Source organism: Bubalus kerabau, chromosome 3 (genome assembly GCF_029407905.1).
Source record: "Bubalus kerabau isolate K-KA32 ecotype Philippines breed swamp buffalo chromosome 3, PCC_UOA_SB_1v2, whole genome shotgun sequence".
NCBI classification, from domain to species: Eukaryota; Metazoa; Chordata; class Mammalia; order Artiodactyla; family Bovidae; genus Bubalus; species Bubalus kerabau.
This window is the reverse complement of record NC_073626.1, coordinates 156,366,430-156,393,866: the sequence shown is the minus strand read 5'-3', so window position 1 is coordinate 156,393,866 and position 27,437 is coordinate 156,366,430. Positions and strand designations below refer to the sequence as shown.

At 36.0% G+C, this 27,437-nt stretch overlaps 1 protein-coding gene across 2 annotated transcripts in view; it reads right to left on the bottom strand.

Moving 5' to 3' along the window:
* The window catches only part of LOC129646728 (sperm-associated antigen 16 protein-like), a 540,055-nt gene that overhangs the window by 50,295 nt on the left and 462,323 nt on the right, over positions 1-27,437 (bottom strand). Inside the window, exon 7 of one of the 2 annotated variants that reach the window (XM_055573381.1) lies at positions 18,355-19,085. The exons of the other annotated variant lie outside the window; for it this stretch is intronic. Coding sequence (XP_055429356.1) covers positions 18,946-19,085 — 140 coding nt within the window. The 3' untranslated portion in view covers positions 18,355-18,945. Of the gene's footprint in view, positions 1-18,354; positions 19,086-27,437 lie in introns of those variants that run through there. 2 annotated transcript variants of the gene reach the window in all.

The window sequence follows — 27,437 nt, the reverse complement described above, 5'->3', positions numbered from 1 at the left end:
CCATTATTTCTTTTTTTGGACTTATAAGCTCTGTTTTGTTATTTTTACAGATGCTTTAGGGTTTCAGTTCAGTTCAGTTGCTCAGTAGTGTCTGACTCTTTGAGACCCCATGGACTGTAGCATGCCAGGCCTCCTTGTCCATCACCAACTCCTAGAGCTTGCTCAAACTCATGTCCATTGAGTCGGTGATGCCATCCAACCATCTCATCCTCTGTTGTCCCCTTCTTCTCCTGCCTTCAATCTTTTCCAGCATCAGGATCTTTTCTAATGAGTCAGTTCTGCATATCAGGTAGCTAAAATATTGGCATTTCAGCTTCAGCGTCAGTCCTTCCGATGAACATTCAGGACTGATTTCTTTAGGATGGACTGGTTTGATCTCCTTGCAGTCCAAGGGACTCTCAAGAGTCTTCTCCAACACTAAAGTTCAAAAACACCAATTCTTCGGTGCTCGGCTTTCTTTATAGTCCAACTACCACATCCTAAAGGAGCAAGCTTTAGAGTTTAATATTTACTTAACATATAGTACAAGAATCAAAAAGTAAGACTTCTATTTCTCTTCTTTTGGCCTTTATGTTATTATTGTGACACATTTTATACATATGTGTGTAGCAAATAACACAATGCATTGTTTTACTTTGTTATCTCCTAAAAAGATTTACATACTAAGAAAAAAATCATACGTATTTATTGGGTTGACCAAAAAATTCATTCAGGTTTTTCTATATGATCGTATAGAAAAACCTAAACAAACTCTTGGTCAAACCAATAGTTGTATAGTTATCTTTACCTGGTGGTATTCATTTCAAATTCTAGTTTATATTTATATTTCATCTCCTTTTGTTATCTTTTGATTGTATATCTGAAAAGTCATTATTTTGCTTTCATTTTTGAGAATTTATTTTTGTTAGGCACGGAATTGTAAGATGGCAAGTGTCTTTCTTTTACTACTCTAAATATATTGCTCCATTGTCATCTCATCCTGTTTCTGACAATGTTAGTTATAATCCTTAATTCTGCTCCTTTTTACATATTGTTTATAACCCATTTTTTCATTGCTTTATAAGACTTCCTCTTCTTTTTATACAATTTGATTCTGATATGCTTTAGTTTAGTTTTCATCATAATTCTTTTGTTTGGGGTACATTGAGTATTTTGGATTTGTGGGCCTTTAATTTTCATCAGATTTTGAAAAAATAATTGGAAATCATTTCTTTAAATATTTGTTTTAAGTTCCTCATTCACTTCTTTTAGGGACTCCAAATACATGTATACTATTAGTTCAGTTCAGTTCAGTTCAGTTGTTCAGTCATGTCCAACACTTTGTGACCTCATGGACTGTAGCACGCCAGGCCTCCCTGTCCATCACCAACTCACAGAGTTCACTCAAACTCATGTCCATTGAGTCAGTGATGCCATCCAACCATCTCATCCTCTGTCATCCCCTTCTCCTCCCGCCCTCAATCTTTCCCAGCATCAGGGTCTTTTCAAATGAGTCAGTTCTTCACATCAGGTGGCCAAAGTATTGGAGTTTCAGCTTCAACATCAGTCCTTCCAACGAATATTCAGGACTGATTTCCTTTATGATGGACTTTTTTTTTTTTTTTTCAAATCTTAATTTTAAAGTAAATAGAGGATAAGCGATGCCCTCATGATTCAGAGGTCAGTATTTCGATTCTGGTTTCAGCTTAAGTGCTTGAGATACATTCTTTTACAGGCTTTTTCTTTGTTGTGATTATTTTCTCCTGAATTAATATCTTCTATTGAGGTACTTAAGAAAATCTCCTCTCATAGCTACATGATATATGTTTTACTCCCATTCCCTCCAATAAACAGTTTGGAGTAACAAAATGAATGCCAGGTGATTCTTATGGCATTACATTTAAAAAATATTTATTTATTTTAATTGGAGGCTAATTACTTTACAATATTGTGGTGGTTTTTGCCATACTTTGACATGAAGAGTTTGCTGTAGAGTAGATTGAAATGGTTTTGCAAAGTCAAATAGATACTGAATTTACTGTATTAAATACAAATGTATGCTTCAGAAAATCTGTTGTTATTCAGTCAATAAGTCAGTCATAACTGACCCTTTATGATCCCATGGACTACAACACACCACTTCCTCTGTCCTCCCCTTATCGCCTGGAGTTTGCTCAAATTCATTTCCATTGAATTGATGATGCTAAGCATCTCATCCTCTGCTGCCCCCTCCTTCCTTTGCCTTCAATCTTTTCCAGCATCAGGGTCTTTTCCAAGGAGTGGGCTTCAGAAAATATAGAAAATTAATTAACTAAAGGCTAATTTGATTTACTTAAGCAACATACACACAGATACATTACTGCACACATATAGAATTCTGTGTTCACTAATCAGCTAGTATAACCCTGCAAACAGACAGATGTCTAAAGACTGAAACTGAAGCTAAAATGGAAGTAAATTATTGCATCTGGGGGGTGGAATTAAACTGCATGATTTATTTTCTTCTCTAAGAATCTCATTAATGTTATAATGTTTTATAAAAAATTTTAATGTCATTTCTCTTCAGGAAGACCATATTAAGCAGCTTGTTGTGCTATGATGTACTATTAATAATGTACTTAGGATTTTTCATGTCTAACCTGAAAACAAATTTGTTTTACTGTCTATATAGTGCATGGATACACTTAGAACAAAAATATTCATTGTTACAATTCAAATTTAAAGTGGGTTTTTAAAAATTTTCAAATTGTTCCCAAAGATATCTTATTGAAAGGCAAATACCTAACGGCTGCATTTTAAAACAGCATTCTATTTCTTTCTACAAAAGAAAAATCTGGCAAGTGGTTATTAAATTCAATTTTTAGGGATTGTTCTTATTTTGTTAAAGTCAAGACACCATAATTTAGTCACTAAAGTAATCAGAGTAGTTATTTCGTTGAATCACGGATTCCAGTAAAATAATTAGTAACATTTACATGTAGCAGTTTCTTGCTATTACACCTGAGTAGAATAGGAAAAAGGTTCTATACTATTCTTGCATGCATGGCATGTGTGAATGCAGAAATCTAGAAGCTAGTGGTATATTTAATTGTATATAAATACACAACAAAGAATGTATACACACACACACTCTTCAGACTCTTGTTATCTTTCCTCAAAGTATTCATTAAGCCATACTTTTTCCACTGTTTACATTCAGAATAAATGCAAGTGCCCCTCATTTCTTTTCAGTCACCTTGGTTCTTTCTAGCCTCAGGAAGATAAAACATTAAGTCTTGGAATAATACGATTATTCCTCCATCATTTTCCATGAGGAATGCCTTCCCCCTTCTTTCCAGCTCCCATCTACTCTGTGAAACTCTATTCAAGTCTTTTTTCCTTTCCAAAGCCTTTTTGAACATTCAAGTAAACTCTATTTTCTCTTTTATTCTGATGCATGCCTTGAAATCATATTTTGCCTATCATATAGCATTACCGAGAACCCACTACTGGTGAACCACTAATGCTAAAATAGGAGAAACAAGAACAACACAGTTCTTGTACAACCAGGAATTGAATACTCAACTAAAGAGCCTGCCATTGTATCAAACTCAAGTTCTAGATTTAGTTAATGAGCAAATCTTTATTCAATGGCAACAACGTGCCAGGCTCTGATATACACACTGTGAATGCTTAGTGTACAGATAAACAAATTTTTTTCATGATGATTACAGTCTACCTTTAGGTCCAGTCCAAGCTCCACCACTGAATGACTTTAGACAAATACAATTTAGCCTCTCTATATCTTAATTTGCCTATTTTACAAATTACTATAATGACATTTTCAAAAGTTACTGTATTAAATAAAATAATAAATGGGAAAATTAGTTTTAAATGACAAATAAATTGGCAGGTATTTTAAAAATCATTCTTGGTGTTTTACTTCTAAATTTCAAATATCTAAATTCTATTTCTCCAAGAAGACAGAATGCAGAATCTGCTCAGTTGTTCAGTTGTGTCCATTTCTTTGCAACCCCATGGACTATAGCCTGTCAGGCTTCTCTGTCCATGGAATTTTCTAGGCAAGAATACTGGAGCAGGTTGCCATTTCTTACTTCAGAGGATCTTCCCAACCCAGGGATTGAGCCCATGTCTCTTGAGCCTCCTGCAGTGGCAGGCAGATTCTTTACCACTGAGCCACCTGGGAAGCCCATTGCATCACATATTTCTTGGTAAACATCACACGGCTTTGAGCCATTTTATTTGTACAGTAATCTGTCCAACAAGTATTATTGAATCTAATGTGCTTTATAAAATCATAGGAAGATATTTCTCTCTCACCTCATAACCATTTGTAGACTCACTAATAAGATCAAAGGAATTACAATTTTTCTTTATGAGTTTTATAAAACCTATACATTTTACACAAAATGACCAGAAAGATTCAAGTGATAGATAACTAGTTAGTTTCGATAGACTTATTAATACCATGATGATAATGACGATAGTTTAAACCAAGCACACATTCCTGGTCTACAGCAGGCAAATCTGATATAGATATTGTGAGAATTCAAGAAATCTTTACAAAATGGTCCATCATCAGTCAAAGAAAAAATTATGAAATATTTTTGGTGTTTGGTATATTCTAAAATTCAGTAGACTGGTCTGTATAAAAAGATCATGTCACAGGTTACTTTCCTTTGTAGGACAAAGATATCATAATGTATCACTAATCTAACTTAATCTAACCCAGATTACTTATACATCTTTTTCATTACCTACTTAATAGAAACTCAACTAAAATTCAGTTCAGTTCAGTTCAGTCGCTCAGTTGTGTCTGACTCTTTGCGATCTCATGAATTGCAGCATACCAGGCCTCCCTGTCCATCACCATCTCCCAGAGTTCACTCAAACTCATGTCCATTGAGTTGGTGATGTCATCCAGCCATCTCATCCTCTGTTGTCCCCTTCTCCTCCTGCCCCCAATCCCTCCCAGCATCAGAGTCTTTTCCAATGAGTCAACTCTTTGCATGAGGTGGCCAAAGTACTGGAGTTTCAGCTTTTGCATCATTCCTTCCAAAGAACATCCCATCCAGGGCTGATCTCCTTTAGAATGGACTGGTTGGATATCCTTGCAGTCCATGGGGCTCTCAAGAGTCTTCTCCAACACCACAGTTCAAAAGCATCAATTCTTCAGTGCTCAGCTTTCTTCACAGTCCAACTCTCACATCCATACATGACCACTGGAAAAACCATAGCCTTGACTAGATGGACCTTTATTAGTCAGAACTAGCTTGCATTTTGTGGAAAGAGGAAGCAATCTATCTGCATCTTCTGTTGACAGTTCAAAATGATTAAACAAATAATCTCCAAATATTGACCAGGGTCTCTAAACACTTCCATCCAAATCATCTATCTTTCCTAAATCACATTCTTCTTGTGAACCTTATAGATTGTAATGGGCTTAAATGTGTTTCAAGCAGAGCAAACAAAATAGTTACACTTTTGTTCTCATATTGACTCCTTTTCTGTACCCTCCTTTTTAATTCCTATAAATTTTCTGTCCCGGTAATTATAAAGGCACTCATGGTCAAGATCATTAATATACTTCAAATATGGCTCAAGAGTTTGGCTAAGTGTATTTCTTATTCATTCACTTATTCACCAGATATTTGACAAGTCCTTAATAGTTTGCAAATACTGGGTCAGGCCCTAGTGATAGAGCACTGGGCAAGATGGCTTGAGTCTTAGCACCCATGGGACTCACATTCAAGACAAAGAAAGTAAACAAGCAAATAATAAAGGAAAATATGATTTTGGATAACTAGTGCTAGCAGAAATGTACAATAGTGAGTTTTAGTCACTGGTTGGCTTTGAGGGAATGCTATAGCTAATAGGTTCAGGAAAGGTCTCATAGAAAAGGTGACATTAAATTAAAAATACAAATAAGTAAGGAGCTATAAAAATTCCTTAGAATTTTCACAAAAGCAAACTCAAATGGGATTATAGACCTAAATGTAAAATGAAAAAGTGTAACATTTCTAGAATATGATAGAGGAGAACATCTCAGTCACCTTGGGTTTTAGTGATGACTTTTTAGATACAACAGCAAAAGCACTACCCATGAAAGAAAAGCATGATAGGTTGGGTTCCACTGACATGAAAAAACTTCTGCTCTGTGAATGATATTTTAAGAGAATAAAAAGATAAGTCACAGACTGTGAGAAAATATTAGCAGAATACATCAGATAAAGGACTTGTATTTACAATGTATGAAGAGCTCCAAAAAACTCAATAGCAAGAACACAAAGAACCCAATTAAAAAATGGACATAAGATCTGCACAGACACTCCATCAAAGAAGTTATATAGGTGGCAAATAAGAATATGAAGAGATATGTCATCTTATATGTAATCATGGAGTTGCAAACTGAAACAACAATGAAATACTGTTATAATGTATTAGAATGGTTAAACTCCATAACACTGATGATAGCTAGTGCTGATGAGGATGTGGGGTAACAGGAACTCTCATTCATTGTTGGGGAAAATGAAAAATGGTATGGGCAGTTCAGAGGATATTTTGGCAGCTTTGTACAGAGTTAAACTTCTCTTACCATACAATCCAGCAACTATACTCCTTGATGTCTACTCACAGGAGCCGAAAACTTCTGTCTACACTAAATCCTGTACATGGATTTTTATAGCAGTGTTATTTGTAACTGCCAAAACAAAGAAGTAAACCAAGATGTTCTTCAGTAGACAATCGAACTGTGGTGCACCCAGACAATGAAATGTTATTCAGAAATAAGAAGAAATAAGCTATCAAGTAATAAAAAGATATGGAGGAATTTTAAATGCATATCACTAAGAGAAAGAAGCTAGTCTGCAAAGCCCACATACTGTTTGATTCCAACTTTACACCATTCTAGAAAAGTCAAAACTATGGAGATGGTGAAAAGATCGGTGGATGTAAAGGGTTTGGGAAGAGGGAGAAATAAATAGATAGGACATTGGAATTTTAGAGCAATGAAACTGTTCTATGTAATACTGTAACAATACAAAAGCAAAGCACATAAGTTGAACACATGTATAGAACCAAGAGTGAACCCCAATGAAAATTATGAACTGCAGTTAACAGAAACATATATATTAACATAATAGTGAGATGTTAAGCCTTTAGTTATTATGTAATATATAACATAATACATGTTGTATACTACATAATATATGCTATGTAGTACATAACATGTGTACTACACTAATGTAAGATGTTAATCATAGGGAAAACTGTGTAAAGGAATGTGGACATATGGAGAAAGAGTGGAGTGAGAGTATATGTGCACTGTCTGTCTAGTCTTTTTTTTTTTTTAATAAATCTAAAACTGTTCTCAAAATAAAGTCTATTAATTAAAAGGAGGGCAGGACATCCTAGGTGGAAGGATTAGCAAACAGCAGAAACACACTTGGTGCGTGCAAACCCGTGTAGCTGAACTGCAGAGGAGAGAAAAGTGCATGGAGATGATGCCCATGAGGGAAATGCCATCACAAAAGCTCTGAGAGCCCATGGAGATGCTTTGAATTCACTTGAGATGCCATGGGGAACCATTCTGGGGTTCTGAGATATTTGATTTCATTTCCCTAAATCCATTTGACTATTAAGAGGAGCACGCATTTCAGAAATATGGGGGAGAACACAATTAGGAAGAGATTCCAAGTATAAAACACAGTGAGGAGATGGTTACCACATCTAGACAGCCATGTGCATTTCTGTAGTTTCAGTGCTGTGCAACTCAGTTTCTTGCTCCTAATTCTGAAAGAGGCCACTTTGTGCTTAATTTTAAGTACAAACTCAAAAGTGTTGATCAATTCTTCATAAACCTGATTCTATAATTACTCCAAGGATGTTAGTGAACTAAATATTCCATAAGAGCTTGCAAATATAAATAAAATATGTTAAAGTACAGTTTTTATATAAAGGACCAATTTTGGAAGACAGGACAAATGTCTGTTATTGTTCTCTGTTTCAACTGAAGACTGCTTATTTTAACATGCCTTTCTATTTGCATTATAAAAGCTGAAAATCATCTGTAGAAGTAGCCCTGAGGGAATTTAGCTCAAAATTCCCAAATGAGCACTCATTCCAGGCAAGCACTGAGAAGCTGACCATATGCTGATGCTAAGCCTGAAAGATCTTGGATTACCCTTGATCTGTAGCTGTGCAGCTGTAACATAATTCTGACCTATTCCACAGCTGCTAATGACTCAACACCTGAGACATTGACGTGTAACAGTCAAAAGTTTATTTCAGTCTGTGGTGGCTGTTGTTTCTTGGTCAGTGAAACAGGAATTTAAGATTTTTCAGGATAATAATAAAAGACAGACTTACTTTTTTCCAAAGTACTTGAAGCTTTTCAATAGAATTAAAAAGTGTATATCAAGTTGAAATCAATTATGCTACAAAAGGTAATTTAAGAGACTTTCTAAACAGTCAGCAAAAACAAGACTGGGAGCTGACTGTGGCTCAGATCATGAACTCCTTACTGCCAAATTCAGACTTAAATTGCAGAAAGTAGGGAAAGGAAAACCACTAGACCACTCAGGAATGAACTAAATCAAATTCCTTACGATTATACAGTGGAAGTGACAAATAAATTCAAGGAATTAGATATGAAAGACAGAGTGCCTGAAAAACTATGGATGGAGGTTCATGACATTATACAGAAGACAGGGATCAAGATGATCTCAAAGAAAAAGAAATGCAAAAAAGCAAAATGGATGTCTGAGAAGGCCTTACAAATAGCTGAGAAAAGAAGAGAAGTGAAAAGCAAAGGAGAAAAGGAAAGATACATCCATTTGAATGTAGAGTTTCAAAGAATAACAAGGAGAAATAAGAAAGACTTCCTCAGTGATCAGTGCAAAGAAATAGAGGAAAACAATAGAATGTTTTCCTAGAGATCTCCTAGAGATCTCTTCAAGAAAATTTGAGATACCAAGGGAACATTTCATGCAAAGTTGGGCACAGTAAAGGACAGAAATGGTATGGCCTTTAACAGAAGCAGAAGATATTAAGAAAAGGTGGAAAGAATACACAGAAGAACTGTACAAAAAAGATCTTCACAACCCAGATAATCATGATGGTATGATCACTCACCTAGAGCCAGACATCCTGGAATGTGAAGTCAAGTGGGCCTTAGGAAGCATCACTATGAACAAAACTAGTGGAGGTGATGGAATTTCAGTTGAGCTATTTCAAATCCTAAAAGATGATGCTGTGGAAGTGTTGCACTCAGTATGCCAGCAAATTTGGAAAATTCAGCAGTGGCCACAGGACTGGAAAAGGTCAGTTTTCATTCAAATTCCAAAGAAAGGCAATGCCAAAGAATGCTCAAACTACTGGCAATTGTACTCATCTCACACGCTAGTAAAGTAATGCTCAAAATTCTCCAAGCTAGGCTTCAATAGTATGTGAACCGTGAACTTCCAGATGTTCAAGCTGGTTTTGGAAAAGGCAGAGGAACCAGAGATCAAATTGCCAAAATCCATTGGATCATTGAAAAATCAAGAGAGTTCCAGAAAAACATCTATTTCTGCTTTATTGACTATGCCAAAGCCTTTGGTTGTGTGGACCACAACAAACTGTGGAAAATTGTGAAAGAGATGGGAATACCAGATCACATAACCTGCCTCTTGAGAAACCTGTATGCAGGTCAGGAAGCAACAGTTAGAACTGGACATGGAAAAACAGACTGGTTCCAAACAGGGAAAGGAGTACATCAAGGCTGTATATTGTCACCCTGCTTATTTAAATTATATTCAGAGTACATAGTGAGAAACGCTGGGCTGGATGGAGGACAAGCTGGAATCAAGATTGCCGGGAGAAATATCAATAACCTCAGATATGTGAAGAAGAACTAAAGAGCCACTTGATGAAAGTGAAAGAGGAGAGTGAAAAAGTTGGGTTTAAACTCAACATTCAGAAAACTAAGATCATGGCATCTGGTCCCATCACTTCATGGCAAATAAATGGGGAAACAGTGGACAGACTCTATTTTTGGGGGCTCCCAAATCACTGCAGATGGTAATTGCAGCCATGAAATTAAAAGATGCTTACTCCTTGAGGAGAAAAGTTATGACCAATGTGGAAAGCATATTAAAAAGCAGAGGCATTACTTTGCCAACAAATGTCCATCTAGCCAACACTGTATTTTTTCCAGTCGTCATGCAAGGATGTGAGAGTTGGACTCTAAAGAAACTGAGTGCCGAAGAATTGATGCTTTTGAACTGAGGTGTTGGAGAATGCTCTTAAGAGTCCTTTGGACTTCCAGGAGATCCAACCAGTCCATTCTAAAGGTAATCAGAACTGAATATTCATTCGAACTATTGATGCTGAAGCTGAAACTCCAATACTTCAGCCAATGGATGTGAAGAACTGACTCCTTGGTAAAGACCCTGACTGCAGGGAAAGACTATAGGCAGGAGGAGAAGGGGACGACAGAGGATGAGATTGTTGGATGGCATCACCGACTCAATGGACATGAGTTTGAATGAACTCTTGGAGTTGGTGATGGACAGGGAGACCTGGCATGCTGCAGTCCATGGGGTCGTAAAGAGTCGGACATGACTGAGCAACTGAACTGAACTGAACTGGGAGTTGGTGATGGACAGGGAAGCCTGGCGTGCTGTAGTCCATGGGTCATGAAGAGTCGGACATGACTAAGTGACTGAACTGAACTAAATATAGAAACTTTTGAACATGGAAATTCATTAAAAAACTGACTCAAAAATCTTGATTTTTCTATCTTCATTTCTAGAATGAAATGAAGATATGAATTTTTCTATCTTCATTTCTATGCTTCATTTCTTTTTCTTCTTGGAAAATGATATTTTTTCATGATAAGGACAGTTCAGAGAAGTTTTTCTTACACAAAATACAAAGGCTACTGCAATAAATAAAGGCATATTTGTAAAACAGAAAGTATCTGCAAGTAAGGAATATTATAGAAAGATAATAATTATAAATTCATTAGATTATCTAATAGGTATCTTATATATCTAATGTTTAGCATTTAGACATTAAAATATAGTGTCTAAGAGTAAAATAAAACTCTTCAAAAGTTTTCCTTTATTCATGATGAAAACAAAACAATCTCCTATTTTTAAAGACACTTGTCTCATAATTCAGCAATATGTCTTGGATTAGACAAAGTGTCTATGTTGCCAACTCTTTTTGGCTGATACTTGCATGAAAATCACATAGATGTCTCCCATGAAAAAAGTTATTTGACAAAATTTTTATAAATAAGGTAAGCAAAATATAATCTATTAGTCATTTGATCATAATTATATATACATGTATATATGGGCTTCCCTAGTGGCTCAGTGGTAAAGAAGTGTTAGTTGCTCAGTTGTGTTTAACTCTTTGTGACCCCAAGGACTGTAGCTCACCAGGCTCTTCTGTGCATAGGATTTTCCAGGCCACATTACTAGTGAGCGTGGGTTGCCATTTCCTTCTCCAGGGAATCCTCCTGACCTAAGGATCGAGCCCCTGTCTCCTGTGTGTTCTGCACTGCAGGCAAATTCTTTACCCACTGAGCCATCAGGGAAAAGCTGATTTAATGGTAAAGAATCCTCCTACAATACTGGAGACAAGACTTCAGTCCCTGAGTGGGGAGGATCCCTTGGAGTAGGAAATGGCAACCCACTCCAGTGTTCTTGCCTGGAAAATTCCACAGACAGAGGAGCCTGGTGGGCTACAGTCCATGGCGTTGCAAAAGAGTCAAATATGACAGAGTGATTAAGCAACAGCATATATATTTATATACTTATTTTTTATTTTAAAGTTGTTAGAAAAAGGAACACATTATTTAATGAACATCTAAATTAAAAATCAGTTCTGTGCAACATTTGGATTATTACTTTTATCCAAATATAAAAGTGATAAATATATAAGTACCAAATACATGTGGTAAGATAGTATTTCCGAAGTGTTAATCATTTTCTCTGCCTCCCAACATCCAATTTCTATCCACCATTCAATCGTATTCACTACAAGCTAGATTGTGATTCTCCCAATTAGTTCAGGGACTAAATAATTTTCTCTCTCCTTTGATACCTTCATGTCTTCTAAACTATAAAAATAACCCCTGGGGAAAGGACTGTGAAGACACTGAACAACTGAAATTAACTTCCCCACCTGGTGGCAGATGCTTATAATTGAAACTAAGTAGATTTTAGAAAAAAAATTCAAAAGTACCTTTCCTTCCTCTACACTTAGGGTAATGGGCTAAGATATCTGCATCTTGTATTGATATAAAAGAGAACCCTGCCCAATAATTAGAGCAAAATCTTTATCAGAAGTCTTTATTAGTTTATTTTATTTAGTTACTAAATCACTACAGAGTAGTTTAATTCTCTGCTAAGTAAATTTACCTTGGTCATCTGTATTCAAAAATTAAAATTTATGTAATCTTGGTTAATCCTATAAAGAAAGCCGAGCACTGAAGAATTGATGCTTTTAAACTGTGGTGTTGGAGAAGACTCTTGAGAGTCCTTTGGACTGCAACGAGATCCAACCAGTCCATCATAAAGGAAATCAGAACTGAATATTCATTAGAAGGACTGATGCTGAAACTGAAACTCCAATACTTTGGCCACCTGATGCGAAGAGCTGACTCATCTGAAAAGACCCTGATGCTGGGAAAGATTGAAGGCGGGAGGAGAAGTGGATGACAGAAGATGAGATGGTTGGATGGCATCGCCAACTCAGTGGACATGAGTTTGAGTAAACTTCAGGAGTTGGTGATGAACAGGGAGGCCTGGTGTGCTGCAGTCCATAGGGTTGCAAAGAGCCGGACACGACTGAGCCGCTGAACTGAACTGAACTGGGAGTTGGTGATGAACAGGGAAGCCTGGCATGCTGAAGTCCATAGGATCGCAAAGATTCAGACAAAACTGAGTGACTGAACGGAATTGAATCTTGATAATATGGCACAATTCATCGACAAAAGGATTTTTAAATTATCTTTTGTCCCTGAACTTTTATAATAGAAAGGTTTGGTGCAAAAAAGAATTGCTTTAGCGAAATTCTTGGGCTGTCTATGTAGCTATTCATCTGGATAATTCAGAAGTTCACTTAGAAAATAAATCCAAACATACATTCTGGGAATTCTGATTTGAGATTTCTCCTAAGAAAACAACAAATATAAATCACACACACACACACACACACACACACACACACACAATTACTCCAAGGCACTGAAGAGTGAAATAAATAAACATGCATATAGACAGTGAAGGAGAGTGAATACAGAGAAGGACATGACTCAGGATATGTTAAGCACACTTTTAAAACTTGCAGCACAAAGGAGGCCCCAGTCTGCAAGACAGGGTTTAAGACTCTTATACAAAAACCTGCAGTGTTATCACAGAACCAAAGGACAGAATTTTGGTCACAAATATCTAATGAAGTATTGTGTGTGTGTATTTGTATATAGTATGTGTGTGTGTGTGTGTGTGTGTGTGTAGCCAGGAAGGAAGAGAGTCACAAAGTTGAAGACCTCACATGTGTAAACAAACTCTACTCAAATACCTGTGCGCTTAGTCGTTCAGTCATGTCTGTCTCTTTGTGACCCCATGGATTATAGCCTCCCAGGCTCCTCTGTTCATGGACATTCTCCAGGCAAGGATACGGGAGTGGGTCACCAGCCTGCCTTCAGAGGATCTTTTCAACCCAGGGATTGAACCCAGATCTCCCTCATTGCAGGCAGATTATTTTATCATCTGGGCCACCCCATACCTGCCTGACCCCTAAATTAGCCATGCAGACTCCAAGCAACTCAGTGATAATTAAAACAACTGAACTGAAATTTAAGCTGTTGGCACTTTCAGGAAAGACTTTGTACTTTGAGTTCATCTAATAAAATTCATTTTTAAACAAAAGTAGTCAACACTTTTGAGGAAAATAAAAACAGAATTCAGAGTATCTACAACTCATTTTTAAGTAAAACCAAGATACAAGGCAAAAATAACTCAACATAGAAAGAAAAGGAAACAGGTGACCCAATCTTAACAGAAAACAAACATCAACAGACTACAATCTCAAGATGATCTGAATATTGGAATGGGAAAGAAGTTTAAAACAGCTATAACAATTATGCACAAAGACATAAAATAAAATATATTCACATGGAATAAAAAAATTAAATCTCAGAAGAGAAACTATTAAAAAAAGGCCAGGTGGTAATTGTATAATAGAAAAATACAATATCTGAAATGTAAAATTCACTAGATTGGATTAATTGCAGAATGGAGATGACTGAAGTAAGAGAAGACTGAGGAAAGGAAGATCACAGAAGACAAAACAATATAAACAGTCAAAATTGAAAAACAAAAATTGAAAAGATTAAAAAACAATAAACTGTCTCAGGAACCTGCGGTAGGACACTAAAAGTCCAAAATATGTCAACAAATTTTGCAACATATTAATAGATGAAATAGGCAAATTCCTTGAAAAATAAAACTTACAGAAATTGACATAAAATTGATCACAAAATCTGAATAGCTTTACATCTACGTTTTTGGTAGAAATTAACAAGATGATTCTGAAATTTATATGGAAATATAAAGGAAATAGGAATATTTAAACAATCTTGAAAGGAAGAACAACTCTGGAGCTACTTTTACTACTGACTTCAAGGTCACTGATTTCATCAACAGACAATATGGACGATATAAGAACTGACAAGTAGATCAATGTAACAAAATAGGGAGACAAGAAATAGGCCCAGAATTTTATAGGTATTTCATTGTTGATAAAAGCACCAAAGAACACCAATGAGGAAAGGGAAGTTCCTTAACATATGGCACTAGAATGATTAGATAACCAACAGTAAAAGTGAATTCATCAAAATCCACATTATACCAAACAATTAACTTGCAATGGAGTCTAGATTTTTACTGTAGAGCTATAAAGTGTTTAGAAAAAGCAAAGGAAAATACCGTTGCAAACCTCCAGAGGAAACAGATGTTTCTACCGGTGATAGAAAGCACTAAGCATAAAATAAAATGATAATTTAGACTACATCAAGAGCAAAACTTCAACTCACCAAAATAAAATGTTTAGAGAACAAATGAGCGAGCCATAAACTGGAAGAAAATATTTTCAAAGCATATATCTGGCAAAGGACTGATATCTAGGATATACAATGGAATTCTATAGTTCAGGAATAAAAAAATCTAATCAAAGATAGGAAAAATATTTGAACAATAATTCACCAAAGAAAATAGATAAATGACAGTAAGAACATGAAAGGATGCTTAACATCATTAAGCATTGGGGGGTGCAAACTTAAACTATTAAATACTAATATGCATCCCCCAGATTTGCTAAGTTTAAAAAGATTCACAACACCAAGTGATGGTAAAGATGTAGAATAATTGGACTCTCACATTTCACAAATAGGAGTATAAAATTATACCATCACTATGGAAGCAGTTCAGATTTTTTAAACCTATATGACTCTGTAATTTAGTCATTTCACATCTTAGTACTTAAGCATGAAAAATGAAAACATATCCCATAGAGATGAGGTATAAGAATATCCATAGTAGCTTTATTCATAATAGCCAGAAACTAAAAAGAGCACGTGTCCATCAATAGGGGAATTGATAAATAAAATGATACGTTCAAACCATAGTTACTATTCATAAATAAAATAATGGACTACTGATACACACAATAGCATGGATAATTTCCATAAACATTATGCTGAGTGAAAGAAATCTTACCTGAAAGATTCCACTTATTTGCAGTTCTACAACAGTCAAAAACTAATATGTAGTTGAAAAATACCCAGGCTGTGGTAGTTCCTGAGGGTTGTAGGTGGAGATTGAGTGAGAAGGAGCATTAAATAACAATTTTCTGGGATGATAACATTCCATATCTTATAGAGAAGTGAGTTGCATTGTTTTATGCATATATGGGAAGTCAGCAAATGGTACAATTAATATTTGTGTAAAATGAATACTGAACTCTAGTTAAAAATATATGTTGAATTAATTGGAGTAACTATAACAACATTTGCAACTTAATTTTACATGCATCAAAAAACAGGATGCACTAATATAAGTGTAGGGAAGATACATGCTGCTGCTGCTGCTGCTAAGTCGCTTCAGTCATGTCCGACTCTGTGAGACCCCATAGATGGCAGCTCACCAGGCTCCCCCGTCCCTAGGATTCTCCAGGCAAGAACACTGGAGTGGGTTGCCATTTCCTTCTCCAATGCATGAAAGTGAAAAGTGAAAGTGAAGCTGCTCAGTCGTGCCGACTCTTAGCGACCCCATGGACTGCAGCCTTCCAGGCTCCTCTGTCCATGGGATTTTCCAGGCAAGAGTACTGGAGTGGGGTGTCATTGCCTTCTCCCAGGGAAGATACATAGATAGACAAATTAAATATAGTAAAATGTTAACTATGGAATGAATGTTGTGGATATATAGGTATTCAGGATTAAAATCTTTAAGCATTTCTCTATGTTAGAAAATCTCTGGGGCCAGATTGATTGATTCCTTTGCTACTGACAAGAGAATAAGAGAATGTCTCTAAGCCACAAAATTGTGATGGCTATGGAAAGAGCTAGTTATATTTCCAAAAGCAGGAAGTGGGTGTGGGGGAGAAAGGATGCCTGATAGTCATATCAATAATGATTCACTGATGATTTATTTCACACTAGTAACTTTGATATAATAACATACTAATCATGTTCAAGCAATGATACTAATCATCAATATTGGAAGAATGTGTTGGTTTATTATATGTATTAAAATGAATTTTCCTTTTTATAAATGTAGGAGGTTAAATGATTATTCTCCAGGTTAACAAGTGCTAAAACCTGCCCTGAATGCAAGCTTTCAACTGAAAATACAGTGTTCTTTGTATCATCAACCTATACTATGGTTTTTCTAGTAGTCATGTATGGGATGTGAGAGTTGGACTATAAAGAAAGCTGAGTGCTGAAGAATGGATGCTTTTGAACTGTGGTGTTGGAGAAGGCTCTTGAGAATCCTTTGGAGTGCAAGGAGATCCAATCAGCCCATCCTAAAGGAGATCAGTCCTGGGTGTTCATTGGAGGGATTGATGTTGAAGCTGAAGCTCCAATACTTTGGCCACGTGATGCGATGAGCTGACTCATTTGAAAAGACCCTGTTGCTGGGAAAGATTGAAGGCAGGAGGAGAAGGGAACGACAGAGGATGAGATGGTTGGATGGCATCACCAACTCAATGGACATGGGTTTGGGTAGACTCCGGGAATTGGTGATACACAGGGAAGCCTGGCGTGCTGCAGTCCATGGGGTCACAAAGAGTCGGATACGACTGAGTGACTGAACTGAACTGAACACTGCAGTTTGGAAATAGATACCATTCTGAAAATAACGAATTTAATGGTTTAATAGACTTTGCCTATAAAATGGGAAATACATTCCTCTGAAAATAATTTTATGGCCTGAGCATAATAAAATTTTACTTACAGAGTAGAAATCTTTTAAAATCACCCATGTAAAAGAAAGATGATGATATTTAAAATACCAAAATTAACTCATTTAAGATGATTATTATTTGGATGTAATTTGTAGGAATTAAGAGGAAACAATAAATTAACTAAAGGCATTATGCTACTTAATCAGAATTTTACTCTGAAAACTTTAGCAAGGAGAAATAAACATCATTTTAGTTACTTAGACTCTACTTTTTAGCAATTTGTGCTTCAGATATGAATAGTTTAACCTTGAACTGAAAAACAGATTTGAACATACACACTAGAATACATGTGTAGCAACAAATCAAAGCAAGCAAGAACATTACAAGAGTATATTTGCTGGACACAGAGTGAGACCATGGGATGACACTCTTCTTGAAATATATGAATGAGGAAACCACAAAATTCAGTAAAGTGCCTTTTCAGTCATAACATATAACATAAATTTACTGACTAATAATTTTTAAGTTAATTCTTATATGTGTATAGTTTTGACACAATGAAATATAATTACATAATGTTAATCAATAATGTTTAGTGATAGTACTTAGTCATTATAGTCACTTAAGATTTTCAGAATAAGTTCATTTTTATAATATAGAAATAAAGGTGAAAGTAAAGGAAGAACTCTAATTTCTTTTAGTCTTTTTTTCTCCTTTGTTGACTATTTTTTTCTTTTAATTTTTGAAATTGAATACATGGCTCTAGCTTTGCAGTGACTTTTTTTTTCTTTTTCTGTATACACAGTAATGCTAAATTTGCTCAGGCCTCAAAGCATAGAACGTGTATGTGTATATGTGTATCAAAATACATACAATCAAGTTCTGATTTGGGAAGTATTTATATACAATATTATAATCTACACTGCAACCTGTTATATGAATTAAAACAAAACATACTCTAGTGAAAGGATAAGGGAATATTTAAATGTTTCTATTTAACTATACTCAATTGATATGCTTAAATAATAGTTCTTTATATGTATACACCAGACAAAAGAAAACATATTTTATGTTTTTTAACAGTAATGGTAGTTTGAAGCCAAACTCCTATCTTTTAATATGATATTAACATATATTAACCAACCTAATAAATGGGAAAAATGATTAAAATGATGAATCAAAATCAGGGAGAATCAGACAATCTATTTTAGAAAAAAACATGGCAAAATCCCCTTTGGTTTAAACTCTCCTTATCATTCTAAACTTTAATGTTTGACCATTTATATATTTCTTTCCAAGGGAGTTTTGTATCTTTATTATATTGTAAATTTAATGACATTGTTTTCTAATTTACAAAAGGTTAGTGAATTAATAATAATGAGACAGTTTTTAACTGTTTTCTTCCTTTTACAGATATTAAAATGCTAAATTTATTCCATTATTATTAAGATTTCATGCGTGCATACTTAGTTGCATCCAACTCTTTGCGACCCCTCTGGCTGTAGCCCATCAGGCTCCTCTGTCCATGGGATTTCCCAGACAAGAATATTGGAGTGGGTTGCCATTTCCTTCCCCAGGGGATCTTCCCAACCCAGGGATCAAACCAGCATCTCCTGCATTGGAAGGCGGATTCTTCACCACTGAGCCACCTGGGAAGCCAATGATTAAGATCAGGAAACATTAATTTACTAGAGAATTTGTGAACTCATCCATCTATTTTCCAGTCTTAGTAAATAATTAATGTGCAAGCTTAGTTACTCAGTGGGGTCCAACTCTTTGCAACCCTTTCAACTGTAGCCCCCAAGACCCCTCTGTCCATGGGATTTCCCAGGAAAGAATACTGGGGTGGGTTGGCATTTCTTTCTCCAGGGGATCTTCCCAGCCCAGAGATGGAACCAGCATCTCCTGTGTCTCCTCACCACAGGAGAATTCTTCACCTGCTGAGCCATCATTCTTAACCCACTGATAAATTAAAATATTTAACCTGCTGATAGATTAAAATAAAATTTATATTTGCTTTATTGCAAATAGAACTTGATCTCTGTTAGTACTTGCCTTAGACTTACTAGGTGCAAAATTTTTCTTCAGTAGTTTCAGATTCCTAGTAATTCATAATATTCCGCCTTTGAATGGTTTCTACATTTTTCCTCAGTGAAGGAGCTCATTTCCTTTTAATTTTTTTGCAATTCATTTGTTAAAGACATATTCAACCTTTTTATAGAAAATGATAAATAACTGTCAATGAATGTGGCAGACTACTAAATGTCTATGTGAGCACCCTATTTCTAAAGGCTTCCTAAAACTCTGTTGTGGACACGTGAACAATTCTTGTCAATGACAGAGTGAAAGTCATGTAGAGTTCCTGGTAGAAGGCGCTCAAGAGAAGATGTGAGTTTTCCTGACTCTGACCTCTCCTCCTAACCTTGTAGCTGGAAGCAAATTTCAAGATGTCTGAATTGCAAAATGAATGTAGGCTTGATCCCTGGGTTAGGAAGATCTCCTGGAGGAGGAAATGGCAAGCCATGCCAGTATTCTTGCCTTGGAAATCCCATGGACAGAGAAGCCTGGCAGGCTACAGTCCTTGGGGTTGCAAAGAGCCAGACATAACTGAGCAACTGAGCACACCAAATGTAATGTAACTAAGTGCAAAATTTTATTTCTTTGTCTCTACTGTCAATCAGTTTCTGTTTTTTCAGTTTGGGAAATTCTTGCCTATTATTTCTTCAAATACTGCTACTCTGACACACAGAACTTTTTTATTCGTCTTCAAAACATTTACCTTTTGTAATTCTGTGTTTTGGGAACAATATTCTCCCAAATATTTGCAAAGCTTACATCATCAAATTGCTCTACTTTCTCCATAAATTTCATTATATTAAAGAGTTCTTCCCCAACCATCTTATCTCAAATCTCATTCTTTTCTATCACTTTCTTGCCCTATTATTTTTTTCATAGTATTAATTACTTATACATCTCACATACTTATTTGTTCATTTATCATCCTTATTTTCCTAAAATTTAAATTCATTGAGCTTTTTTTGGTCTGCTTTATCATTTCCAATAAAGTGCTTAGAATAGTGCTTAGAATATAGCAGGTACTCAATAAATATTTTCAGAGTCAATAAAACTTCATTCAACTTAGTTTTGGCACTACTTATGCATATTAGGTCCGTCAAGTCAAGGCTATGGTTTTTCATGTGGTCATGTATGGATGTGAGAGTTGGACTGTGAAGAAGGCTGAGCACCGAAGAATTGATGCTTTTGAACTGTGGTGTTGGAGAAGACTCTTGAGAGTCCCTTGGACTGCAAGGAGATCCAAGCAGTCCATTCTGAAGGAGATTAGCCCTGGGATTTCTTTGGAAGGAATGATGCTAAAGCTGAAACTCCAGTACTTCGGCCACCTCATGCGAAGAGTTGACTCATTGGAAAAGACTCTGATGCTGGGAGGGATTGTGGGCAGGAGGAGAAGGGGACGACAGAGGATGAGATGGCTGGATGGCATCACTGACTTGATGGACGTGAGTCTGAGTGAACTCCGGGAGTTGGTGATGAACAGGGAGGCCTGGCATGCTGCGATTCGTGGGGTCGCAAAGAGTCAGACGCAACTGAGTGACTGAATTGAACTGAACTGAACTGAACCGATGCATATTGTACCTCTCAATATTTATATATCTTGTTACCTTTTTTCTGTGTTCTGGATGAATTCCTCAATACCATCTCTTAAAAAATTTAATGACTATAAATTTCATTCCTATGATATCTTATTGATTTTTTAATTTTTTTTAATTTTATTTTTAAACTTTACAAAATTGTATTAGTTTTGCCAAATATCAAAATGAATCCGCCACAGGTATACATGCGTTCCCCATCCTGAACCCTCCTCCCTCCCCATACCATCCCTCTGGGTCGTCCTGATCTTTTAATTTTTAATATTATTTTTTCCAAAATTCTGGAATTGTGGATTTTATATTCATTTTTAATGTGACCTCCTGCCCACCCTTTCTCTTTTTCTCTATTTATCATTCCCGTTCTAGTTGTTTTGCAGGTGCCTGGTCCTTTGAGCCTTCTGTTCAAAACTAGGTCTTTAAATGTCATTTTGGAACTCTTGTCCTGAGATGATACTGACTCTTATTTCAATCCCAGTTTGTTAACTGTGTCTGTCTTCTAAGAACTGTAGTCCATTGCCTACTATAGAGCTATAACTGGAGACACTGGGCTGACATTAGTTGAAGTAGTAGTGTCTCAAACTATAAACTTACTATATCCTCTGACTAATCTGTAATAACTAAGTACTCTGTGTAATTAATTTTTAACATCACACCACAATTAATCATTGTTTCTTATACAATTTTATTTAGTCATCAAACATTTATTGAGTGCCTCCAGGAAAATATTTGCTAAGTATGAAGAATCCATTCATAAATACGAGTTATATTCTTCAAGAGACAACATATGAGAGAGCCACATCAATGCAATATATAAAAACAGAAAATAAAACATAAACTTACTAGATCTTAGAAAACTCTACCTTTTTTCCCATGATGTAATAGATGATCTAAGTCAGACTTAACACATCACTCTTCTGAAATATGTGATGAAATTCTTACCACATGTTTCACAGGTGAAGGTTAAAGAGGGCAGGATTGAAAGCAACAAACAAGTAGGAAGCAGGCTATATATACCTATCCAGTCTGTAGCCTTTGGAAACGACACTTTCAATGACAATTTATATGTAACTCTACTCCTGTGATGTTGTGTTTGGAACTGCATCTAATTCAACTAAAAGATATATTGCTTGAGAGTCAATGATCTAATAAACAAGTTTGTTATAGAACATTTTGCTGAAACCGTTCAAGGCACTTAGCTAATACATCTGTGCCAAAAACATTTATGTAGTCAACAAAAAGGCAGGATTTTTTTTTTTCAAAGAATAAACAAGCAGTTTATGGATTGAAATCATTCTCTCTGACCTGACAGATAACCATCGTAGGCTGTGTGGCAAACTTTAAAATACAGCAGCTTAAAACAAAAATTATTATGATATAGTTTACATTTTCCGTGGATCTGGCATTCAGGAAAGACTTGGCTGAATGGTTTTAGCTTAGGGTGTCTCATGTAGCTGCAGTCAGAGACTGGCAAAAGCTGAAACAATGGGAGACTGGAGCAGCTGGGGGTGACTGGTTTTTTCTGCATGCTCTTTTTGTTTGATTGAGTTTGGTCATTTTTGAGGCATGATGGATTCAGGGCAGGCACAGGCTTATAGGATAGCTTAGGGTTCCAGGACAAGTGTTTCAGGAAGCCAATTCTGAATTACATCACCTTTTCTGAACAAGCCTCAGAAGTAACCCAATGTCACTTCTATCAGTTCTATTAGTTAACAAGTAAGCCTCAAGCCCCTGGAGAAGGGCATGGCAACCCACTCCAGTATTCTTGCCTGGACAGAGGAGCCTGGTGGGCTACAGTCGATGGGGTCGCAAAGAGTCGGACACGACTGAAGTGACTTAGCACGCACGCACACAAGCCTCAAGCCCTCTCAGATACAAGGGGTATCCTGGACCTCATTTCTTGAGGAAGAGGGACTTCAAGGTCACATTATAGAAGAGCAGATTGGATGGGAGCTACTATTGTGACCATTTAGGAAAAGTACAACATGCCACACTAACAGCATCCTGTCCTCTTAATTTATGAGTTTGTAAACTGTGGAGTCCAATAGTTTGGATTTATCCCAAGAACCTCTGTTAGTGGCAGAGCTAGAAATGGAACATATATCTCCTGACCGCCATTCTCACTTTTTACCTTGTCAGCAGAGTGCATCCTTGAGGGTACTAAAAGGAAATTCAGAACCTAGGTACTCCATGGTTGATGTGAGTTGCTTGGGAATTTCTAAGACATGTGTGTGCATGCCAAGTCGCTTCAGTTGTGTTCAACTCCTTGCCACCATATGGACTGTAGCCCTCCAGGCTCCTCTGTCCATGGGACTGTCCAGGCAAGAGTATGAGAGTGGTTGCCATGCCGTCCTCCAAGGGATCTTCCCGATCCAGGGATTGAGCCAATGTCTCTTAAGTCTCCTGCATTGGAGGGTGAGTTCTTTACCACTAGCGCACCCAGGAAGCCCCTTTCAAAGGCATACATAATTACTGAGCATGGAAAAAAACAAAATACACATACAATGGGGACATATATACTAGAAATCTGTCTGTACATGGAATGTCTTGACCAAACATATGATTTCTAGTATATGTGCTGCTGAAGCAAGCACAGACATATGATTTCTAAATCGCAAATTCATGTACTCAATTACTTATTCATTCAAAACTTGTTTCAGACCTTTTGAACTGTGACAGGATGTATTTGAATACATATTAGGTAAATTAAAGAAACATCCTCTATTTAGGGCTCTAATTCAATAAAAAAAAGTGCAAATGTCAAATATGATATAATATTGACATGAATCCCTAATTTAAAGAAATGAAAAATGTTTGCTTCAGTTAACCTGAAATACCTTTAGATTTTGGCAGTAGATGGCCAGATGTTGCCTTAGGTACACACTAGAACTTGTGTTCAGTATAACCTATAACATAAAAAGATATCCTACTTATGTATGAGGAATAGGTTGTTTGTTTTGAAATTCAGAATGTTTTTCTTTATGGAAAAAAAAAAGTGCTTCTCTGAAAGCCCAGGTTTCTATATAAAGCTTTCAGCCAACATATAATTAATTATTTTGCCTATATAGAGCAAATATGTGCAATGGCTTCTATTTTTTAAATTCTTCTTTTTAAACATCTAACTTAAAAAAAATATGAAAATATATCATTAAGTTAGACCCTGAAAAATGTGGTGTCCAAGGCATTACAGCTGAAGATAACTGAGTTGTCTTTGGGGATTCAGGGAAGAAATGTTGGTGGAGAAATACATGGTAATTGAAGAACTGTAAGACAGAGAGAGGACAAATGAACTTAAAAATGTACAAAAATCTATATAAAGACTAAATCTGTGATTTCAGAATGTTACTGTATAGCCAAAATAACATTCCTGTGCAGTAACTTGGCAATTACGGAATAGCATACAGAAACAGAAGTTTATAGGTAGTGTTAGAGGAATATGCATAATTTATAGTTAGAATGCAGAGTCAGGCGATAGTAGTTCAAGGACATGAGAACACAGAAAAGTAACCAATAATGCCAGGAAACTGAAAAATGTCTAGGCATAGTTTAAAGTTTTGGAAAATAGTTAATAAAATTTAGAGTTAGAAAAAGGTATCTGGAATAAGGAGTCATCTTTTGGCAGAAGAGGTAGAAATAAGATTACTGAAATTTCTAAACATAACTTCTTGTTTAGAGTCCAAAGTAAAAATATATGCTGAATATGAAAAAAGATTAAAGTATAATGATAAAATATGCTCTGGCAGTCAACAGTGAAGATCATTATGATAAAAAATAGAATTTCAATATTATTATTTATTGAAAATCATAACACTGACAGTCATAACATATTTTTTGAAATAGCAATAGATTTTCATGTAACTATTTGAATAGTTTTCTAAAAGTTAATTTTTAATTACATTCTTTAAAGTGTTTTAGTAGCATGAGTTCTCTTATAACAATTGTTCCTTCTTACCAATATTTTAACCTCTGATCATTTTTATCATATTACAACCTTACTTTTTTTCATATCAGAATCTCAGGTTTATACTTAGCTTCTTAATTTCTCTGAAAACACAGAGAGTAATTTAAAAATCATATGGAAAATCATTTTAAGTCTGTTTATTTTCAGAACTTCAGCTTATCATTGAAGAAGTCACATGCTGAGTGAGCTGAAAATTCTATTAATTAGTTACACACTAATAAGTAAGCTTTAAATCCCAATGCCAATTAAATCTATTTATAATTGCACTGGGAGCTGCTTAATATAGAACAGGTCTCCAATCTTCATACAGATTCTGATCCATGGTGTTATATATAAAAAAGTAATTTTTTAAAATGCATTCAATTAAAATATTTATTTTTATTTTTAAAAAATAATTTGCAGGCTTTTCTTTATTTCTATACATATGTGCCTAATTGAGTGGATTCACAATAAAGCCATTATAGTAAGAAGTTTGTGTGATACACAAAGCCTTATGATTAAAATTATATCATCAAACAATTTAGAAATGACTGCCAAAGTTCTAAACTGAAACTTCAGAAATATTACTGCTGATCACATTATAATCTCATGTCTTTCTGTTTGATAAGTGACTTTGGGGCAAAAGCTGAGTGACCTGTGCCTTAAGGTGACGGTGAATATTTGAGAACTTCTTCATTCCTGTTCACTGGTTGCCTAGAGGCAGTGAAAATGCTGGATCTCTGAACTGAGATCATGAGTCTGATGAGACAATCTGCAGAGAAGGGCTATGGGAACAGGAAGACACTATTACTGATGACAATGCAAACTCCACATTGCTTGATATTTATTAAACATAATTTAAAATAGCTTTTCATTCAAATTTTCAGAAAATTATTTGCCTATAAATATTAATTGTATGTAATTGGCAAACTCTTGATGGTGGGTATTGATATTTAAGTCAGTTCAGTTCAGTTCAGTCGCTCAGTCATGTCTGACTCTTTGCAACCCATGAATCGCAGCACTCGAAGCCTCCCTGTCCATCACCAACTGCCGGAGTTCACTCAGACTCGCGTCCATCGAGTAGGTGATGCCATCCAGCCATCTCATCCTCTGTTGTCCCCTTCTCCTCCTGCCCACGATCCCTCCCAGCATCAGAGTCTTTTCCAATGAGTCAACTCTTCCAATGAGGTGGCCAAAGTACTGGAGTTTCACCTTCAGCATCATTCCTTCCAAAGAACATCCAGGGCTGATCTCATTCAGAATGGACTGGTTGGATCTCCTTGCAGTCCAAGGGACTCTCAAGAGTCTTCTCCAACACCACAGTTCAAAAGCATCAATTCTTCGGCACTCAGCCTTCTTCACAGTCCAACTCTCACATCCATACATGACCAATGGGAAAACCATAGCCTTGACTAGACGGACCTTTGTTGGCAAAGTAATGTCTCTGCTTTTCAATATGCTATCCAGATTGGTCATAACTTTTCTTCCAAGGAGTAAGCGTCTTTTCATTTCATGGCTGCAGTCACCATCTGCAGTGATTTTGGAGCCCCCCAAAATAAAGTCTGACACTGTTTCCACTGTTTCCCCATTTATTTGCTATGAAGTGATGGGACCAGATGCCATGATCTTAGTTTTCTGAATGTTGAGTTTTACACCAACTTTTTCACTATCCTTTTCACTCTCATCAAGAGGCTTTTTAGTTCCTCTTCACTTTCTGCCATAAGGGTGGTGTCATCTGCATATCTGAGGTTATTGATATTTCTCCCGGCAATCTTGATTCCAGCTTGTGCTTCTTCCAGCCCAGCATTTCTCATGATGTACCCTGCATATAAGTTAAATATGCAGGGTGACAATATGCAGCCTTGACGTACTCTTTTTCCTATTTGGAACCAGTCTGTTGTTCCATGTCCAGTTCTAACTGTTGCTTCCTGACCTGCATACAAATTTCTCAAGAGGCAGGTCAGGTGGTCTGGTATTCCCATCTCTTTCAGAATTTCCCACAGTTTGTTGTGATCTACACAGTCAAAGGTTTTGGCATAGTCAATAAAGCAGAAATAGATGTTTTTCTGGAACTCTCTTGCTTTTTCCATGTTCCAGCGGAAGTTGGCAATTTGATCTCTGGTTTAAGTATAAACTTGCAAACAGGAAGTGTATGTGCAAATGTTTATTCTTACATTACCCAGTTGTTATAGAAAGACTGAAAAAAATCCACTGTTTATAATACATTATAGCCTTTTATATGATTCTATATATATCAAAGAATATCATAATAAGACAATTATTATAATCATCAATATAGGAGACTAATTTGTGATCCACAATAACATAATTAACATATGGTTCCATAAAACCATACAGTACCACACAGGCCAGGTTCTGTAGATTTATTTTAGGAA